Here is a 20,409-nt window from a genome sequence, read left to right as displayed (position 1 = left end):
ACATATTTATAAACTACTGATGCCTGGGGGGCCCCTGAGATTCTGGAATAATTGGTCTGAGGGTAGTTGGGTGTCGTGACTTTCGGAATCTTCCTAGGTGATGGGAACGTGCAGCCAAGGTGAGCACCACTCCTCTGAGCTTTCCCCGGGATAACCAGATGTGCAGACATGCAGGCACTTAAACAGCTTCCCACCCCCCACCCCAACGAGTTAGCTGGATTTCGTTCTGGCTTTTCCACATGTCCTTCAAGGCAGCTATTGCCTGCTGTCATGATCCACAGTTCATCTATGTGTGTAAGCACAGGGTATAAGAAGGCATCTTTTCAAAAAATTGTCTCCCGTGCCAGACTTTCGCTTTGCAACTATAGAACATCGTTGAAAGAAATAAGGACTAAATAGATGGGAATACATCCAATGTTCATGGATTGAAAAGTCAGTATCACTAGGATGACCATACTCCCCAGACTCATTTCTGGATTCAACCAGTGCTCTACCGGAATCACAGTAGGATTTGTGCAGAAAGTGACAAAATGTTCCTAAAATTCATATGGAAATGGAAGGGACCCAAAACAGACAAAAGAAGAATGAAATTGGAGAATTCACACCTCCCGATTTTAAAACTTACTACAAAGTTACTTTAATCAAAACAGACTGGTACTGACATAAGCATGGATATTTAAAATCCACAGAAGAGAACTGAGTATTGGGTAATCAGGCCTCCCATCTGTGGTTAACTGAGTGCCAAGACCATTCATTGAGGAAAGGATCTAACAAAAGGTGCCGCATAGCCCACATGCAAATGAATAAAGTTGGACCCCTTCATCATCACACAGATGAACTCAGAATGGGTCATAGGGGCCAGCATCGTGGCACAGCGGGTAAAGCTGCCACCTGCTACTCCTGTGTCCCAAACGGGTGCCGATTTGTGTCCTGGCTACTCCACCTCCAGCTCCCTGCTGATGGCCTGGGAAAAGCATCAGAAGATAGCTCAAGTGTTTGGACCTGGGCCACCCACATGAGAGATCCAGATGAAGCTCCTGGCTTTCCGCTGGCCCAGGCGTGGCTGTTGCACCTGTCTGGGGAGAGAACCAGTAGATGGAGAATCTCCCTCTCTCTAACTCTGAGTTTCAAATAAATTAATTAAAAAAATGGATCATAGACCTAAATGTAAGAGCCAAAACTCCTTGCTTCCTTAGATATGACACCCAAAAGCACAAATAAAACAAGAAAAGTGGATAAATTAGACTTTGTCAAAATTTAAAACATTTGTACTTCGATGAATACCATCGGTAAAAAAGACATCCCACAGAAAGGGTGGAAACATTTGTAAGTCTGATATTCAATAAAGAACTTATAGCCAAACTACATAAAGACCTCTCACAGCTCAACAACAAAATAATCAAAAATAGGCCAACTGACTTGAAAAGACATTTCTCCAAACCAAACAAGTGCCCATGGCCAATAAGCTTACTGAAATGGTGTTCAGCATTATTAGTTGTTAGGGAAATGCAAATTAAAACCACAATGAGGTAATGGGATGCCACTCACAACCCTGGCTATCTTTTTTTTTTTTTTTTTTTTTTTTTTTTTTTAAAGAAAGAGGCAGGCATTTAGTACAGAGATTAAGACACCACTTGCTGGGGCTGGCTCCCTGGCCTGTGGCACCGGCATCCCATACGGGCGCTGGTTCGAGACCCGGCTGCTGCACTTCTGCTCGAGCTCTCTGCTATGGCCTGGGGAAGCAGTGGAAGATGACCCAAGTCCTTGGGCCCCTGCACCCACGTGGGAGATCCGGAGGAAACTCCTGGCTCCTGGCTTCGGATCAGCACAGCTCTGGCCATTGTAGCCAATTGAGGAGTGAACCAGCGGATGGAAGACCTCTCTCTTTCTGCCTCTCCTCTCTCTGTGTAACTCTGACTTTCGAATAAATAAATCTTTTTTTTTTTTTTTTTGACAGGCAGAGTGGACAGTAAGAGAGAGAGACAGAGAGAAAGTTCTTCCTTTACCATTGGTTCACCCTCCAATGGCCGCCGCGGCCGGCACACTGCGCTGAAGTCAGGAGCCAGGTGCTTCCCCTGGTCTCCCATGCGGGTGCAGGGCCCAAGCACTTGGGCCATCCTCCACTGCCTTCCTGGGCCACAGCAGAGAGCTGGACTGGAAGAGGAGCAACCAGGACTAGAACCTGGGGTGCCGGTGCTGCAGGCGGAGGATTAGCCTAGTGAGCCGCAGCACGGGCCAATAAATCTTTTTTTTTTTTAAAGACACCACTTGCATTGTTTGTATCCCGTATCAGAGGGCCTAGGTCTGGTCCTGGTTCTACTTCTAATTCCAGCTTCCTGCGAAGGTGCACCCCGGGAGGCAGCAGGGGATGGCTCCAGTATATGCATCCCTGCCACCCAGACGGGAGACTTCGGATTGAGTTCCAGGATCCTGGCTTCAGTGTGGCCCAGCCCCAGCTCTTACAGATATTTGAGCCAGTTCGTGGATGTTTGTCTGTCGGTCCCAGACTACTTTGCAAATAAAAAGATAAAAAAAATTTAAAAAGAGAACAAATGTTGGTGAAAAGAAAATTGGCCCCCTCCTACACTGCTGGGGGGACATACATGGTGAAGCCCTTGGAAAGTGTCCAGCATTTCATCATGGAGCTCACCCTCTCACAGCAACTCCGCTTCTCGGGGTGTGGCCCTAGGAATGAGCGCTTGCAGAGATTTGTACACAAACGTCCACTGCAGCCCAGGAAAAGGGGAAACAACCCAGATATCCACCAGTGGATGGATCAGGACACAGAATACAGTGCGTGCATACAGGCGGATACTGTCTAGCCATAGAAGTGAGGGGACCGCTGATGGAGCTGCAGCACAGTGACTCGAAAATGTGGTAACTGGAAGCAGTCAGTCGTGAAAGACCACATGTTGTTTGCCTCCACTTACATAAAATATCCAGAATAAGCAGACTAGTGGAGATAACCGGTAGCTTCGTAGGTGTTTTGGCTGCAAATAGGATGGGAAGAGAGAGCCCTCACAGGTACAAGTTTTCCTTTTGGGTGAATGACTGTTTCTAAAGTCGACTGTGACGATGCTTGTGCAACACTGTGAATATGCTAAAAGACACTGAATCATGCATTTTAAATGGGTAGGTTTTATGTGGATTTTATGTCAACAAAGCTGTTATATAAAAATTTAAATTGTTTTCTAACTCACCCATGGAAAGATGGACGTCAGGCCTCCCTCTCGGCTGCGTCATGGCACCTAGCGTGGCTGCTGGGCTTCCCAGCATTCTGGAAGGCAGTCCAGAGCAGGCAGCGCAGGCCCCGGGTCCGTCTGAGAGACAGAGTCCTGCCAGGGCTGGGCTGAAGAAGCTTCTGAAGCGGCACACCCCCGGTCTCCCACTGCCGCCTTCTGCCGTGGTTTACCTTCATCCCCAGGAGAACGAAGAATGGAAACAAATCGTCATGATGAAAAGTAAGAAAACGCAGGTGGGGGAAGAAGAAAATAAAATGTGTTTCAGGAACCTCTGCCTTCCGTGCCGTGGACTGACGCCGGGCTGTCGTGTCTTCCCGCCAGTGAGGAGGGGCTCCTGGGCCGTGGTGCCTCTCATTACCCACACCGAGCCGCCTGACCACAGACCTGCCTCCGTGGCCCCAGCCAGAGTTCTCCAGCTCGTGGTCCCGAAGGCCGGCTGCTAGCTAATATATGCTACAACGCAAATGACTGGGTGTTTGGCGAGCTGCTCAGCCCAGCCCTTCCTCATCTTGATGGATCACGGTAGCCTGCAGTCAGCCAGGATTCCACCTGAGTCGTCTGAGCTGACATTTAAAGGCCAGGGACCAGCTCCTGTCCTAACTCAGTTTTCCAAATAGGGAAGCCGACTCCAGCATGGTCGAGTGGCTTGTTTAAACACACCGCTTACCACTGGAGGAGTTTTCTTCCATATCTCATGCTTAACAGATTTTGGTGGAACTTTAGGCCAGGGTTCAGCCCGTGGGCCACATTGGCCCACCACTTGTCTTTTTTAATTAATTATTTATTTAAGATCGAATTTATTTGAAAGGCAGAGTTACAGAGAGAGGTAGAGACAGAGAAAGGTCTTCCATCCACTGGTTCACTCCCCAAATGGTCACAACCACCAGGGCTGGGCCAGGCAGAAGGCTGGAGCTTCCTCCTGGTCTCCACGTGGGTGCAGGGACCCAAGCACTTGGGCCACTTTCCACTCCCAGGTGCATTAGCAGGAAGCTGGATCGGAAGTGGAGCAGCAGGGACTTGAACGAGGACCCAGATGAGATGCCAGCACTGCAGGCCAGGGCTTTAACCCGCTGAGCCACAGTCCCAGGGCCCACCACTTGTCTTTGTAAATAGTTTTACTGGTGCACAGCCATGCCGTGTGTTTATGGATTGTGCGGCTGCTTGTGCCTTGGGCTGGCAGGGCTGAGTCGCTGCAGCAGACGGGCTGCTCTGCAAGGCCTTGACAGGAAAAGCTTGCCCGCCCTTGCTCTAAGTTAATGAGGAACAAGGAAGGTGGAACAGTGTTCCCTGCCACTTCCAAAAAGTTGACTACTTCCATATGAGAGGCAGAGAGGAAAAGGAAAGGGGCTGCTGGCAGGGTTTAGAGGCCTAGGAAATCCTCAGCCAGCTCACCGCTTTGTAGATTTGCGATTTGCTTCAGTTAGCCAAGTGCAGCTCCTGCTGTGCTCTCGAGGGTGGGGCGTAGGGGCCGGTGCTGTGGTGTAGTGGGTAAGGCTGCCAACTGCAGTGCCAACATCCCATATGGGCGCTGGTTCGAGTCCCAGCTGCTGCACTTCCGATCCAGCTCTCTGCTATGGCCTGGGAAAGCAGTGGAGGATGGCCCAAGTCCTTGGGCCCCTGCACCCACTGCTCCTGGCTCCTGGCTTTAGATGAGCGCAGCTCGGGCTGTTTCTAGCCAGTGAACCAGTGGTTGGAAGACCTCTCTCTCTCTTTCTGCCTTTCCTTCTCTCTCTGTGTAACTCTTTCAAATAAATAAAAAAATAAATAAAATTTTTTTTAAAAAAAGGGGGAGATGAGGAGTAGACAGTGCCCGCAGCTGAGTCCTGGGTTGTTCTCTCACTGTCTTTTTTAAAGTTGATTTATTTATATAGAGAGATCCTCCACCTGTTGGTTCATTCCCCCAAATGGCTGCACTAGCCAGGCCTGGGCCAGGTCAAAGGGACCAGGAACTCCATCGAGGTCTCCTGCATCCTGCTGCCTTCCCAGGCACATTAGCAGGAAGCTGGATCAGAAGTGGAGCAACTGGGCCTCCAACTCACAGTCCAGTGTGGGATGTCTATGGCTTAACGGGCTGTGCCACAAGGCTGTCCCCCACCCCTGTTGGTCTTTTCATCCAAAGCCATTCAAAGCAAGGCTAGTAAAACAGGATACACATTGACATTGAGCATTTTTTTTTTAAGTACAAGCTTTTTGGTTTGTTTTCACACTTGATCTTAGCCAAAAGGCCGAGAAGCAATTTTTGGTTTGTTTTTGGATAGAGTAAAAGGCCATTTGTTTGAGTCACCTTTTGTTTGGAGCTCACCTTTCTTGCATAAATAATACTTAATATTGTCTTCCTGGTATTCCCCTAGTTTCTCTCTCTGTTTTTTTTTTTTTTTTTTTTTTTTTTTTTTTTGACAGGCAGAGTGGAAAGTAAGAGAGAGACAGAGAGAAAGGTCTTCCTTTGCCGTTGGTTCACCCTCCAATGGCCGCTGCGGCCGGCACGCTGCGGCCGGCGCACCGCACTGATCCGATGGCAGGAGCCAGGTGCTTCTCCTGGTCTCCCATGGGGTGCAGGACCCAAGCACTTGGGCCATCCTCCACTGCACTCCCTGGCCACAGCAGAGAGCTGGCCTGGAAGAGGGGCAACCGGGACAGAATCCGGTGCCCCGACCGGGACTAGAACCCGGTGTGCCAGCAACGCAAGGCGGAGGATTAGCCTAGTGAGCCGTGGCGCCGGCCCCCTAGTTTCTCTTAAGAATCACTTCAACCCTTATTTTGAATTTGTTTTTTTTTTTTTAATGTTTTTATTTATTTTCGTTTTATTTGAAAGGCAGAGAGAGAATCTTATCCAGTGGTTCAGTCTCCAGATGCCTGCAGCAGCTAGGGCTGGGTCAAGCCGAAGCGAGGAGCCTGCACTCCGTCCAGGTCTCCCACGGCGGTAACAGGGCCCCGGGTACTTGAGACGCCACCTGCTGCTTCCCTGGGTATGTGTTAGGAAGAAGCTGGCTGGGCAGCAGTGGAGCTGAACTTGAATCAGGCACTCTGATGGAGGACGTGAGTGCCCCACGTGGCCACCTAACGAGTGCGCCAAATTCCCACCCCTAGCCCTTAACAGACCACACAGGAATCAGATCCCTGGGCACCAATCAACACTCCTGAATCAGAGTTTTCTAGGGCAGATCCCAGTTATCCGTGTATTTCACAAGTGCCCCAGGTTTTTCTTACCAGGAAACCTTGGAAAACCCAGGATTACTGCTTCTGGGTTTTGATGTTTTTCTTTCTTTTTTCTTTTTTAAGGAACTAAAGAATTTACAAAGAGGAACTTGGAAAACAATCTTAACAGGCTTTTGTTTAGTGATTCATTATGTCTTTGCGAAGCGTTCAGTTTTCCTAGAAATAGCTCTCTTCACCACCTGTGTTTTTACAGTTCATTATATGATTTTAAATTAAATTAGATGATTACATTAACCAATAAAAGTGGCATGAAGAGATCTGGTACCAACACAGTCTTTTTTTTTTTTTTTTTTTTTTAAAGACTTACTTATTGAAAGGCAGAGTTACATGGAATGGAGAGAGAGATCTTAAATCTTCTGGTTCATTTCCCCAAAGTGGCTGCAATGGCCAGGGCTGGGCCAGGCTGAAGCCAGGAGCCTGGAACGCCATCCTGGTCACTCACCTGGGTGCAGGGGCCCAAGCACTTAGGCTGTTTTCTGCTGTTTTCCCAAGCGCATTAGCAGGGATCTGGATTGGAAGTGGAGCAGTGGGGTCTTGAACTGGCGCCCATATGGGATGCCAGCATCGCAGACTGCAGCTTAACCTGCTGCACCACAGTGCCACAAGACCAGGGAGGGCACAAACTGCACAGGTGAGCCAGAAAGGAGGTTTTCAATCATGTATCCTTTTCACATTACAATTTTTCTTTAATTATTTGAAACGCAGAGAGAGAGAGAGATCTCTCATCCTCTGGTTCAGTCCCCAAATGCCTCAGCAGCTCTTAGGGGCTGGTGTTGTGGTGTAGCAGGTTAAGCCATCGCCTGCGATACCAGCATCCCATTTGAGTACCAGTTTGAGTCCTGGCTGCTCTACTTCTGGTCCAGTTCCTGTTAATGTGCCCAGGAAAGCAGTGAATGCAGCCCAGTGCTTAGGTCTCTGCCACCCATGTGGAAGACCAGCATGGAGTTCCTGGCTCCTGGCTTTAGCCTGACCCAGCACCAGCTTTCGTGGTCATTTGGGGAATGAACCAGTGGATGGAAGGTCTCTGTCTCTACTCTCTCTGTTGCTCTGCTTTTCAAATACACAAATGATTTTTTTTAAAGATCCATTTATTTACCTGAAAGGCAGAATTAGAGAGAAATAACTTCCATCTGCCAGTACTCTCCTCAGATGGCCACAACAGCTGGAGCTGCGTCAGGCTGAACCAGGAGCCAGGAGTCTCCCTTGGGTCTCCCATGTGGGTACAGGGGCCCACGTACCCAGGCCATCCTCCTCTGCTTTCCCAGGTGCATTGGAAGTGGAGCAGCTGGGACTTGCCCATATGGGATGCCGGCATTGCAGACAGCAGCTTTACCCGCTAAGCCACAGCACCTGCTAAATAAATGAATCTTTAAATACATACACATACACAGACACACACTTATTACATTACTATAAATTTCTGTAGAAGTAGAATGGAAATAAAAACTAAAAAAGTGAAGGTTCCATTCATTATAAAGGACTTGCATATTTACTTATTTATTTTTAAAGATTTATTTATTTGAAAGAGAGTTATAGAGAGAGGTAGAGAGAGAGAGAGGTCTTCCATCTGCTGGTTCACTTCCCAGATGGCCGCAATGGCTGGAGCTGAGCTGATCCGAAGCCAGGAGCCAGGAGCGTCTTCTGGGTCTCCCACGTGGGTGCAGAGGCCCAAGGACTTGGGCCATCTTCTACTGCTTTCCCAGGCCACAGCAGAGAGCTGGATCAGAAGTAGAACAGCTGGGACTTGAACTGGTGCCCATATGGGATGCCGGCACTGCAGGCAGAGGCTTTACCAGCTATGCCACAGTGCCGGCTGCATATTTATTTTGTAAATTGAATGATGATTCTTATAAAATAAAATGACATTTAGGGGGCCAGTGCTGTGGCATAGCTGGTAAAGCCTCTGCCTGAAGCGCCAGCATCCCATATGGGCGCTGGTTCGAGATCTGGCTGCTCCACTTCTGATCCAGCTCTCTGCTATGGCCTGGGAAAGCAGTAGAAGATGGCCCAAGTCCTTGGGCCTCTGCACCCACGTGGGAGACCCGGAAGACGCTCCTGGCTCCTGGCTTTCGATCAATGCAGTTCCAGACGTTGCAGCCAATTGAGGAGTGAACCAGTGGATGGAAGACATCTCTCTCTGTCTCTCTCTCCTCGCCCTGTATAACTCTGACTTTCAAATAAATCTCTTAAAAAATGACATTTAGATTTGACTAAATTATATGGCAGTTTTATTTTTAAATATCAGTATGTCTAATACATACTGATTCAATCATCAGATATTTCTGATATAAAATTATAGGTGTTAACTTTTTAAATGTGAAGTGGGGTTGAGTGTTTGGCATAGCATTTAAGCCGGCGCCACGGCTCACTAGGCTAATCCTCTGCCTTGCGGCGCCAGCACACCAGGTTCTAGTCCCAGTCAGGGCGCCGGATTCTGTCCTGGTTGCCCCTCTTCCAGGCCAGCTCTCTGCTGTGGCCAGGGAGTGCAGTGGAGGATGGCCCAAGTGCTTGGGCCCTGCACCCCATGGGAGACCAGGATCAGTACCTGGCTCCTGCCATCAGATCAGCGCAGTGCGCCAGCCGCAGTGCGCTGGCCGCGGCGGCCATTGGAGGGTGAACCAACAGCAAAGGAAGACCTTTCTCTCTGTCTCTCTCTTACTGTCCACTCTGCCTGTCAAAAAAAAAAAAAAGATATCACTTGCGTGGCCAGTGTTGGGATGCAGTGGGTTAAGCCGCTGCCTGCAACGCCAGCATCCCACATGGGTGCCAGCTGGAGTCCTGGCTGCTCTACTTCCCATCCAGCTCCCTGCTATTGCCTGGAAAAGCAGCGGGAGATGACTCAAGTGCTTGGGCCCCTGCACCTACATGGGAGACCCAGATGGAGTTCCTGGCTCCTGGCTAGGGCCTGGCCTAGACCTGGCTGTTGCAGCCATTTCAGGTGTGAACCAGTGGAGGGAAGCTCACTCGCTCGATCTCTCTCTCCCTCTCTTTGTAACTCTGCTTTTTAAGTAAATACAATGTAAAATAGAACTTAAGAAAATACACAACTTTCAACGCCCACATCCCTCGTCAGAGCGTCTGGTTTTGAGTCTTGCTTCCAGTCTCCAGGCTGTCTTCCCACTGACGGGCACCATGATGGGAGGCAGCGGGTGATGACTCAAGTCATTGGTTCTCACGGCTCACGTAGGAGGCCTGGATAGAGTTCATATGTTTCATCAATTAAAAAAACATATTTTACTAAAAAGGTCTTCTGGGTTGAATTTTTGCTGTAGTAATTTGTAGTTCAGACAGTCCCCGTACTTGGAATTTTGCACTCGAATCAGCCCTGCATCTGATCCTCCCGGGGGGAGGGGGCCCCGCAGCCTCTGTGTTGCTGAGTGCGGAGGCGTGGGAGCCCCGAAGTCAGGTGCATTGGGCGCAAACTGCTTCACAGTGCGTGCACTGACAGTGATCTGCACGGAACCGTCATGAGTCCAGGAGCAGCTACACAGACACACAGATAGAGGTTTAACTCCCAAACAGTAGACCTCTATGGAAACACACCTCTCAACAGGTGCGGGAGACAAACTTTTCCAGTATAGTCTGTGTACCATCCTGTTAGGAGACAGGCGTTCCCATCCAGGCCCCGCCTCCAGTCACCACAGGTAGGTGAGTGGTCCTGTCAGTCAGTGCAGGGAATGGGCTCCACGCTCCGAGGGAGACTGCCCTGCATGGAGCCTGGAACGGTGGCCGTGTCCCCAAACCAAGGACCAGGCAGCTGTCAGAGGGCAGAGCTTTTCGTGATGTTTAAAAGCTGCAACTCTGAACAGACTCAAAGCAGCTGGCCAAGAGACCATGAGAAATTTAAAGTGCGTGGCCGCAGGGATCTGGGCGCGACCGTGGCCGTGAGAACTGTGTGAGCTGAGAAGCCCGGCCGTCCTGCCGAGGTCGCTCATCACTGCTCCACCTGGCCCTTCCGTTTCAGGTTTCACTTCCAAGGACCCTGCGGGACGACCCTCCCCGAAGCCCTTGCCCGTCACGAAACAGAAGCTGGCTCGTAGGTGTCCTGGGAAGAAAGACGAAATCACAGTACAGACGAGAACCAGGCCGCAGACCCGGGAGAGGTGGACTTGCGGACGGGTGGTGAGCCTACTGCTGGAGATCTGAACATGCCCTCTGATTCCAATCTGTTAGAAGTTAGCAGCAGCAAACCTGTTAGGGAGAACAAAATCCGAGCGCTTCGAAGCTGATGCATGTTACTCGGGTGGAACTTAAGCACGCGCATTGTTGTGTTTGGCTGGCTGTGGGGGAGGCAAAACAGAATCTGTGATTAGGTGATCTAAAATGTAATTATCCTGATTGCGTTTTTGCTCTCTGGGCAAAGATGACAAGGTAAAATCCGAACATTGGTTCTAATTTTCACATAAGCTTGGATGAAAAATAAAGCCGGGCACTGCAGCCGGTGTCGTGCTGCGTGATGCTTCTGCTGGGGGCTCCTCCCTCTCCGCGGTTGCCTCGTTTGGCTGCCGTATCGCAGAGCAGCAGCCCTCCTGGAAGCGAGGCAACAGCAACACAAGGGACACTCGGGATCAGGGACACGGACCCGAGGGCCGGCCGCCGGCTTCTGCCAGGCTCCCCAGAGGCAGTTCCGGGGAGGTGCTTCTGGTTCCCACCGCCCCGGGATGCCTGCTGCCCGGCCCCGAGTGCTGTGCACCTGCTCACCGGAGCCCGCGCGGAGCAGCCTGCGGTGTCACGGGGACAGGCAGCGCCACCACGTTCGGTGCTGCACTTGGATACACGCGCAGGGGCCTCTGCCTGGGGGAGGGGCGCTCAGAGGGCGCCCGGGCGGCCAGGGGCCCCTGCTGCCCCGGTCCCTCCCCCGGGGCCCGTCAGGCTGGAACCTTAGCGCCCGCAGCTTCCTGTCGCTGTTTCGTCCTATCTGTCGTTGTCGCTGGGAATCGAGGGGTCGCTTCTGAACTAGGAGAAACGAAGGAATGGACGTGCAGACGATCGGTGAGATGGAATCACTCAGCTTAGCGGCCTCTACTGGAGACGACGCCGGGAGTGAACTGGTTCGCAGGCGCTGGGCCGCGCGCTCCCGGACTCCCGGAACGCTCGCGACCCGGGGAAATCCGCGCACCGGGCACGGGCAGAGCGGGGCCGGGGCGGCGGCCAGCGCGAAGCGAGCCCCGGGGAGGGGAGCCGCGCCCAGGGTGCCGGGCAGGGCAGGGGCCGCGCGGCGGGCGGCGGCAGGTGCACGGAGCTCACCAGGAACAGAGTCCGCCTGCGGCGGCGACGCAGGCGCGCTGGAGGTAGCCGAGGCCGGGCGGCGCACGAACCCCCAGGGAGCCGGCTCCGGGCCCTCGCACCGCGCCGGGGACCCGCGCCAGCCCACAGTCTCCGCAGGCCGTGGAGGAGGCGGGCGGCCGACGTCCCCGCGAGGCCCACAGGGCCCGGGGAGGCCGGAGCAGAGGAGAACGCGCCCCCCGCGCTTAGGCCACGCCCCTCCTGCGCGCCCGCCCGTCGTGGCACCTCCGGACCTGCAGAGGGCGACGGAGGCCCGCGCGGCCTGCTCCTCCACGTCGCGCTCTGCTTGCGACTGCTTCCGGGTCGGAGGTCAGGCGGCTCAGCGTTCGCGTGCGCCATGGTGCAGCTCCGGCCTCGTCCGTCCCGCACGCCGGCGTCGGCCGAGGCCATGGTGGACGAGGGCCAGCCGGCCTCGGAGGAGGAGGAGGCGGAGCACGGCCTGCTGCTCGGGCAGCCCAGCAGCGGCGCGGCCGCCGAGCCGCTGGAGGACGAGGAAGCCGACGAGGAGTCGGACGACGAGGCCCCGGAGGAGCTGACGTTCGCCAGCGCCCAGGCGGAGGCGAGAGAGGAGGAGCGGCGGGTGCGGGAGAGCGCGCGCAGGTGGGAGCCCGCGGCCGGGCGGGGGAGAGGGGGAGTGGCGGGGGCGGGAGCGCGCGCAGGTGGGAGCCCGCGGCCGGGCGGGGGGAGAGGGGGAGTGGCGGGGGCGGGAGCGCGCGCAGGTGGGAGCCCCCGTCCCGCCCGTCACGCTCGTCCCGCGCTGACTTCCCTCCCGCTGTCCCAGGGACAAGGTGCTGCTGAAGGAGAAGAGGCGGCGGCGCGAGGAGCTCTTCGTCGAGCAGAAGGTCGGAGGGGGAGGCCGGCGGGGTGTCGGAGGGGCGGGGGGTGGGGCGCGGCCGGCGGGGTGTCTGAGGGGCGCAGGGGGAGGCTGGCGGGGTGTCGGAGGGGTGGAGGGGCGCAGGGGGAGGCCGGCGGGGTGTCGGAGGGGCGGGGCGGGGGGAGGCCGGCCCTCGCAGCGGGTGCCGGGAGCCCCCGACAGGGAGCGGTGGGCGCCTCCACAGGGGCTTGGGCACACCCGGTGTGGCGATGGGCGGCAGTGTCCGGCCTAAGCCGCCCAGTTGCCCGCGTGCGGGGCAGCAGCAAGTCCGCTTGTAACCGTCCTCACCTGCTTTGGAATGTTGACCCCCAAAGAAGAGAAAGCTCCTTCCGGATGCCGTCCTCCAACAGCTGGCCGCCGCTCCGCAGACCAGGTGAGGAGGGGTCGCAGCCCAGACACTGGGCTCTCCCGGAGCCGGGCAGTGTGCAGGGCACCCGCGGGCAGGGCACCCTCAGACTCACCGCGTCTCCCTGCTCCGCCACCTGCTGTTGAAGCCAAAACCTGAACCCCTCTTCCTTGTCGAACAAGGAATCAGATCCTACCCAATTTAGCCTTTCTAAGTACATGTGGCTTTTTTTTTTTTTTTAAGATTTTATTTATTTGAGAGGTAGAGTTACAGACAATGAGAGGGAGAAACAGAGAAAGGTCTCCCATCCACTGGTTCACTCCCCAAATGGCCCCAATGACCAGACTTGAGCCGATCTGAAGCCAGGAGCTTCTTCCGAGTCTCCCAGGTGGGTGCAGGGGCCCAAGGACTTGGACCATCTTCTACTGCTGTCCCAGGCCACAGCAGAGAGCTGGATCGGAAGAGGAGCAACTGGGACTCGAATGGGCACCCACACGGGATGCTGGCACTGCAGGCAGGGGATTAACCTGTGGTGCCAGCCCTTCCTTAGTGCTTTAAATTCAGAAGTTCAGTCCTTCCTTTAACCTAGGCCAGTGGTACTCACATTTTCCAGTCACTCAGTAGATGCCTAAAACATACAAGCAAGTCTCCTTGTGCAGTTTTCATCCTTAAACACCAAGCTCAAGTATTGTCTCCCTTCCTGAAGCCCCTCTGCCTCTGGGTGCTCCCGCAGTCTCTGGTTGGATTTTGGCAGTGTGTGCGCTTGCCTCTCCATCAAACTACAGACTCCTTGAGGCTGCTGGCCTTGTCGCTAGTGCCCAGACTACTCCAGGTCCACTTCCTTTAACTTCCTGTTCTGAATACTATATAACGCATTCTTAAATCTTTTTATTCTTTGGAAGCCTGAGAATATGCTTTGATTTCAATTTCAAGAGGATGCCCCCAGCCTAGTCATACTTAAATGGGAGTGGTGCGGTCATTGGAGAGTGACTCTTGCTCTCCAGAACTGAAGATGGTGGTAACGCAGGGCGTGGGGCCTAGCTTTAAGCCACAGGAAACTGTGTGGCACATTCAGCCATCTGTGCCAATTCCAGTGTTTTTCTTTTTTCCTTAGCATAAAGAAATCGCCAGGAAAGCTGAAAGAAGGTATGAGCTATTCTAAATTTTCTTAAAATTTATTTGAAAGGAACAGAGAATGAGAGATTTATCTTCCATATGCTGGTTCTTTCCCCAAATGGCCACAATGGCCAGTTTGGTGGAGGCTGAAGCCAGGGGCCAGGAGCTTCTTCCAGGTCTCCTGTGTGGGTACAGGGAACCGAGAATTTGGGTCTGCTGCTGCTGCTGCCTTCCCAGGCACATTCGCAGAGAGCTGGATTGGAAGTGGAGTTTTTGGGACTCAATCCAGCACCCATATGGGATGTCAGCAGTAGCTTAACCTATGCCACAGCAACAGCGCTGGCCTCTAATTTAAATTTTTCTGGGAAAGATGGAAACAAACTTCCCACCTGTAGGTTCACTTCTCAGATGCCCACGACAGCAGGGGCCGGAGCAGGCTGGTCAGCAGCTGGGAACTCAGTCCAGGTCTCTTGTGCGGGTGGCAGGAAATCAGCTCCTTGAGCTATTGCCTGCTGGTCTTCCCAGTCAGTCTGATGTGGGATGCCGGCACCCAGCGCTATCCCAAATGCCTGTTCCTAAACTATTCTAATTTAAATAATTTCGTACGTAAATGTCAAATGTTTCTGCAAGTACTTCAAAAAGTTCTTGAGAAAATGTCTATTTGATACAAAAAAAATTTGAAATCAATGCCTAGTTGTTTTCATAGCAGGCATTTTCCATGGAATTTGAAAGACCCCTGGTGTTTTCAGTTGCATGTTACTGGTCCTGGTTAAGTCAGCTGCAGCCTGTCCCCTCTGTGCCTAATGTAGAAAACAGTGCACAGTGGCGCCTGGCAGGTAGTGAAGGTGAAGTCCAGGAAGCAGTCCTGGAACTAGCACATAAATGCTAACGAGAAAATGCAACTTAATTTTTTAGTTAATTTGCAAAAGAAAAAAGAAGAATGCGAAAAAGGAAGCGACTCCAAGAAAGTCAAAGTGCAGAAAGTGCAGTCTGTCGGGCAGTAAGTCCTTGCTTCACACGGGATGCGAGGGACCTTCGCAGAGTCAGACTGCTGGCTTCTGTGGAAAGTGGTAGCTGCTTCAGCTTCGGTGTATGAAACTCAGCTCTGACATTTATTTAGAAATACACATGTTCTTCCTCTACTAAAATGTGAATGTTAGTCTATTCTGCAAAATAATTTACAAGTTTGGTGGCGTTTATTATTTTATCTGGATACAAAATTAGAATTGTTTTACATTACTACAAACGAGACAACTGACAGTACTTGATTTTGAAAGTACGCATGTGTCCATCCTCATCTCTTTTAACCTGTTGTTACTGATTACCAGCCAGAATAAAAGCTACGTGGCCCTGAGGCTCAAAGACCAAGAACTGAGAGATTCGAGGCAGCAAGCGGCCAGGGCCTTCATACACGAATCTTTATATGGCCCAGGAACCAACAGAACTAGTGGTAATTTCCTTTGTGGTCTGTTTTTCTTGCTTCTACTGCACACAAGACAGAGCAGTAACGAGCAATTTCCTTTCCTAGTAAACAAGTTCCTGTCTCTCGACAACAAGCGCTTACCAGTGAAGAAGGCTGCCGCCCAGTTTTTGAACAGTGCGTGGGGTAAGCACCGCTTCCTTCTGACTCTCACAGGTCGGGTAGTATTCTTTTGAAGGAAATAGTTCATGACTTTTTTCCCTTGTGATAGTTTCTATGTTAACATCTTTCTTAAACATTTATGTACTTACTTGAAAGTTAGAGAATATTCCATCTGCTGATTCACTCCCCAGGTAGCTGCAACAGCCAGAGCTGGGCAAGGCTGGAGCCAGGACCCCTGGACTCCATCCAGGTCTCCCTTATTAGGCGGCAGGGTTCCAAGTCAAATGCTGCTTTCCCAGGCACATTAGCTGGGAGCTGGATCGGAAGTGGAACAGCTGGGCCTCGAACCATCGCCTGTATGGGGTGTTGCAGGCAATAGCTTTACCTGCTGTGCCAGAATGCCTGCCCCTATGTTAACATCTAAAAAATTGGTTCTAAAAAGATGGATCTGTGTAGGATATCATGCATGTACATCTAATATACAATCTGATAGCCCTAGTTTTACTGTGTTTAGAAACCAGATAATCGGGGGGGAATCTTTTGAATTGTTTCTTGGGAATTTTTTCTATAGCTACTTAATATTATCACTGCATAAAAATTCTATTCTAGGAACCCAGAAAAAACAGAATGCCAAGAGATATAAAAGACGATGGATGATCAGAAAGATGAAAACTCCTAAGAAGTAAATTGAAGCCAAATGAAGAATCTGCGCTTCGTATGTACAGAATTTAAAAGTTAATTAAGGAATTACCTTCTGAAAGATAATCATTCATAAATCTATTTGTAAGGGAAATACTTGACCACATTTTATCCTGCTAGACTACAGGGCTGCCTTGTCTTTTAAAGCGATCACATTTCTTTCTATTTCTATCCATTTAACTGAATACAAGCAATACCCATACCGCAACATTGCCTCCTTTTCCCCCACCGTGTGGGGGCGTGGCAGGGACAGAGAGCAGGCAGTTCTCAGAAATACTTGGGTGCCTGCCGAGCTTCTGTTCCACAGAATTCTGCTCTGTAAAACTGTGGAAAGTGCAGATTGAAGTGGAGATAAACATCTGGTCTTCCTCACCAAGGGATCAGGTTAATCTGTTGAACACCTTTTAAGTTCTGGCAAGATGATATACCAATTACAATTATGAAAACGAGAAGTTATTGCCTGTTTTTTTGTGTCACACATAATATCAGGTAATAGGAAATGCCATTTCCCACTTAGTTTTACCATTTATAGTGAATGGTTTTTATTCTAATTTTATAGTAGTCTTAAGGGTAAGTACCTAATATAAACTCAATTGACACTCTAGTATCTGTAGAAGTAAATTTTTAATGGCTGGTTAATTATATCACTACATTTTTATTGCAATATAGTACTCATTTTAAGCACTTAAAAATGGAAGGTGTACAAAGATTAAATTAAGACACGGTAAATTGACTAAATATTTGGTTTTTATATAAATAAAGGTCATAACCACACTGTTGACATGTAATACTGTTATAATACAACAGTTAAACTTGTGAGTCTACAACAGAAATCATCTGTAGTTAAACAGGAAACAAAGTTGAAAAGACCATGTTAAAACAAAACTACTGGGACTAACAGGTCGGGATTGTAAGTAGCAACAAACAGATCACTCAGCTCCTGAGTATTTCAAGTTTTACAGTACACATTAAAAATGATTTCTTCCATCAACACTATGAATTCAAACTGTCGATGTTTATGCATTTTGCAAGTTACACTGATTGAATGCTTATGTAGGAGCGGGGGTCGGAACATCTCCCAGTTTGAAGTTTACGTCACCCACATGCTAACACAAACACGACTTGTTCCGTTTCCTCCCCCCTCTCCCCCCCACAAAAAAGGCAGGACTTTTTTGGTTTGTTTTAGGTAATTGTTTTATAGGATTTGTGATGATCAATTTGAACGTCTGAAATTCAGTAATATTTAACTCTTAGACAACTAAGAGGTTAAAGATGGAAAATAAATTTCTCCTAACACTAAGTTAGAAAATCATTTGCATCATGCTGTAAACTAGGAAGCAATGTAAAGCGACAAAAACCTGTCCCCAGTACATAATTAAAAAAATCTAAATTTCAAATCAGCAGAGCTGGTCTACTTCCGTGTTGACTAAATGCCACAATATAGGTGTGAGCTCTTGAAATGCATAGCTAATGCAGGTAGTCTTCCACCGTGGCAAATGCACAGGATCCGATCCCTGACCGAGCCATCAGTCCCAGACACTGTGTGGCCTGTCCCATTGCTAGGGCAAGCGGAGGTTGCTTTGGCAGATTGTGAGTTTCTGAGGAAATAGAGTTAAGAATGGAAATAGCAATTAGTGAAACATTTTTTAAAAAACATCTCCCCATCAGGAAAATACTGTTAGTAGGCGTAACTGAAAAAGGGCAAAACACAGTGTGGCTGGTTTAGCTTCATCCTCGGTTCAGAGCTCACAAGTATGGCTGTAGGAGAATTTCTAGAAGAAAAGACTCAAACACATCCAAGAATTGAAACTTACGGGAAGGAGGCGTGCAGACAGGTACACAGCCTGGTGAAGGCTGAGAGGATTAAAGGGCAGACACAGCACTGCGAGGGAGGAGGCCTGTGTCTGAGGGAAGCGCACAGCCCTGCACAAAGGTGCACTCTTACTACTATTACCATTTGGCCAGAGGAATAGGAATTATGTGCAGTTAATGCATTTACTACACATACATGAACCTACGTAATACAGCATATATTTATACACATGCATACTTATCCACAACAATCTTTAATAATCTTGTCAATTTTATAGGAGTTATACGTTGTATAAATTACACAGTATTTATAGCCAAACATCCACAATAGAGCATAGTACTTCAGAATATATAAGGGGGGGTCTTCAGAAAATTCATGGGAAAAAATGTATATTATGAACACACCATGCATGGATTTCAAAAACTATGTAGCTAAATAAGCCTTTGATTTCCATTTTCCATGAATTTGTCAAAGCACCCTCACATATCCAGTTCCCCCCCAAGAGCCCAAAGAAATAAACTATCCTGAGAGCTGCTTACTTTTGTTCAGAAATTCTTTCCACATCTGACTACTACCTAACAGCTACATCAGGATTACCCATAGTATAGTTTCAGTGACAATTACAATAAACCATGATTTTCCCTGCATATCTAATACATTTTCTTTGATGGTTTTTTGCTTATATACAAATTCTAAGTTTAAGCAAACTGTAACACAAAAGACATTACTATTCCCTAACAAATAATAAGGCTTCTTTACATTCCTGGCCCGCATTACAACCTCCCTGTCTGTCTAAGTCACTTTGGGACACTGCTCTCATTTTCCTAAAATAGTTTGAAACACTTGACTAAAAGCTCACAACCTCACAAGGCCAAATAGCACAGCATCAACTTCCTAACTGGAATCTCATTTTTCTTGGGTGTTAGATCCCAGAATCAGATTGGGGGGGGGGGGGGAATCCCTCTTACCTAACAGAAGAGAACTGCCCAGAAACTGAAACGTGGATTTCTGTGTAGTCTATGCAGTCGCAGAACTCCGAAGTATCCTGCGCTCACAGGAAGAGCGGATGGCGTTTCCCACTCTGCGCTCACCGTGGGCTGTGCACCAGGGACAGTTCTCTTCCTCACCCATCCTTGTAGGGCGAGGACCTGCCGTTTACTGTGGTTCCCCTAGACACACACTTAATTTGACTCCAGAGGTTGGTGCTGACCAGGTACTCAGACACCTCGAAGCCCCCCTCATCTGTACCCTAGGCGTGGTAGGAGCTGTGAGACATGTGGCTCCGGCTAGGGCTACTCTTAAAACACCTTGAGAAAGGTGGGAATGAGGTAGCAGGGAGCACCAGCGAGGACTCCCGGCCTCCACAGGGTCGCACCCAGACTTCTCAGATGTTCAAGCTCTTGCCGGCTCTCATTTCTTTCACATTTTGCCTGTTCCATCGAAACCTCCATTTCCTGACCTCTTCAAGTTCACCCTGCTTGTTTCTCACCTCACTCTTTGTGGACCAAACACCTGAACTGTGTTTTCATTAATAACCTCAAATTCGTTCTACAGCTGCCAATCGAGAAGCCCAGTTCTGATCAATCCACTGAACGAAATGTGTTCAGCTATACAGAATGGTTGTACAGCACCTTAAAGTCCTATTTTGCTTTTCAGGCAAGTTAACCCTGTCCTCCCACTGACCCTAATCCAGTTCTCACAACCTTCTACAACTGACAACTTGGAGGCCCTGATAACCCAGAAAAACAAGAGGCCGTCTCCCTGCAAGCCCACGTGCTTCTCTCCTGGACTGGAGGACAGCCATGGTCTAGCCAATGGAAGATTTAGGAAAATGCTGCCCTGATTCCTAGCCTAGAAATGAGCAGCAGGAATACACCTTTCAATAAGGGGGCGGAGGGGCTAAGTCTTTGGTAGAGTAAAACTTTGAATTCAAACACGAGGACCACCAAAGTCTATCATTGTGAATGAGAAGAGACAGACATTCATGGCTACTACAAACATGTAAAAACATGCACACAAAAACTACTTTCCAAACACCGGAAGATGCACCTCAACCTACTGTTTCTATTACATTTAGATCATGTAATCTGGAGTTGAGATAAAGGAGAACAGTTTTTATGTGTGAAAGTACTTCTGTATTAAAATACATAAAACATTTCCCTTGTGAGTTCATCAATAGAAATGCCAGCACAGAATACTCACAGAATCCAACAGGCTGTGCTGTTTGGCTTTACT

At 49.9% G+C, this 20,409-nt stretch overlaps 3 protein-coding genes and 1 long non-coding RNA gene across 17 annotated transcripts in view; 2 read left to right on the top strand and 2 right to left on the bottom strand.

The window, feature by feature from the left end:
* SIRT5 (sirtuin 5) overlaps positions 1-10,895 on the top strand; it is a 36,635-nt gene extending 25,740 nt beyond the window's left edge. For 6 of the 12 annotated variants that reach the window (XM_070074385.1, XM_051855090.2, XM_070074388.1 and 3 more), the window contains one exon: positions 10,423-10,895. In XM_070074385.1, coding sequence (XP_069930486.1) covers positions 10,423-10,498 — 76 coding nt within the window. In that variant the 3' untranslated portion in view covers positions 10,499-10,895. Of the gene's footprint in view, positions 1-97; positions 1,367-3,210; positions 3,462-10,422 lie in introns of those variants that run through there. The other 6 variants (XM_051855089.2, XM_051855088.2, XM_070074384.1 and 3 more) reach the window with 3 other exon arrangements.
* LOC138849711 (uncharacterized) lies at positions 593-9,941 on the bottom strand. Of its 2 annotated transcripts, XR_011388794.1 has the most exons (5): positions 9,759-9,941; positions 9,507-9,650; positions 7,555-7,808; positions 3,201-3,412; positions 593-1,072 (listed from the first exon to the last, which is right to left on the bottom strand). It is a non-coding gene; the product is annotated as an uncharacterized lncRNA (long non-coding RNA). The 2 variants fall into 2 exon arrangements; XR_011388793.1 differs by lacking the exons at positions 9,507-9,650; positions 9,759-9,941 and having other exon boundaries at positions 593-1,076; positions 7,555-7,811.
* A 1,114-nt stretch (positions 10,896-12,009) lies between the features above and the next one.
* On the top strand, positions 12,010-20,331 carry NOL7 (nucleolar protein 7). 2 transcript variants are annotated; one of them, XM_051855093.2, is made up of 9 exons: positions 12,022-12,344; positions 12,526-12,586; positions 12,933-12,991; positions 14,079-14,110; positions 14,996-15,080; positions 15,409-15,530; positions 15,609-15,686; positions 16,272-16,377; positions 19,831-20,331. In XM_051855093.2, exons 1-8 carry the CDS (start codon positions 12,082-12,084, stop codon positions 16,346-16,348), a joined length of 777 nt encoding a protein of 258 aa, XP_051711053.1. In that variant the 5' UTR covers positions 12,022-12,081; the 3' UTR covers positions 16,349-16,377; positions 19,831-20,331. The 2 variants fall into 2 exon arrangements, with proteins under 2 accessions (XP_069930492.1, XP_051711053.1); XM_070074391.1 differs by lacking the exons at positions 14,079-14,110; positions 14,996-15,080 and having other exon boundaries at positions 12,010-12,344.
* Positions 16,967-20,409, bottom strand: part of RANBP9 (RAN binding protein 9) — a 94,392-nt gene continuing 90,949 nt past the window's right edge. Inside the window, exon 14 of the mRNA XM_051855085.2 lies at positions 16,967-17,959. Coding sequence (XP_051711045.2) covers positions 17,829-17,959 — 131 coding nt within the window. The 3' untranslated portion in view covers positions 16,967-17,828. The remainder of the gene's footprint in view (positions 17,960-20,409) is intronic.

Source organism: Oryctolagus cuniculus, chromosome 5 (genome assembly GCF_964237555.1).
Source record: "Oryctolagus cuniculus chromosome 5, mOryCun1.1, whole genome shotgun sequence".
NCBI classification, from domain to species: Eukaryota; Metazoa; Chordata; class Mammalia; order Lagomorpha; family Leporidae; genus Oryctolagus; species Oryctolagus cuniculus.
The sequence above is the reverse complement of the archived record's forward strand: the minus strand, read 5'-3'. Positions and strand labels throughout refer to the sequence as shown.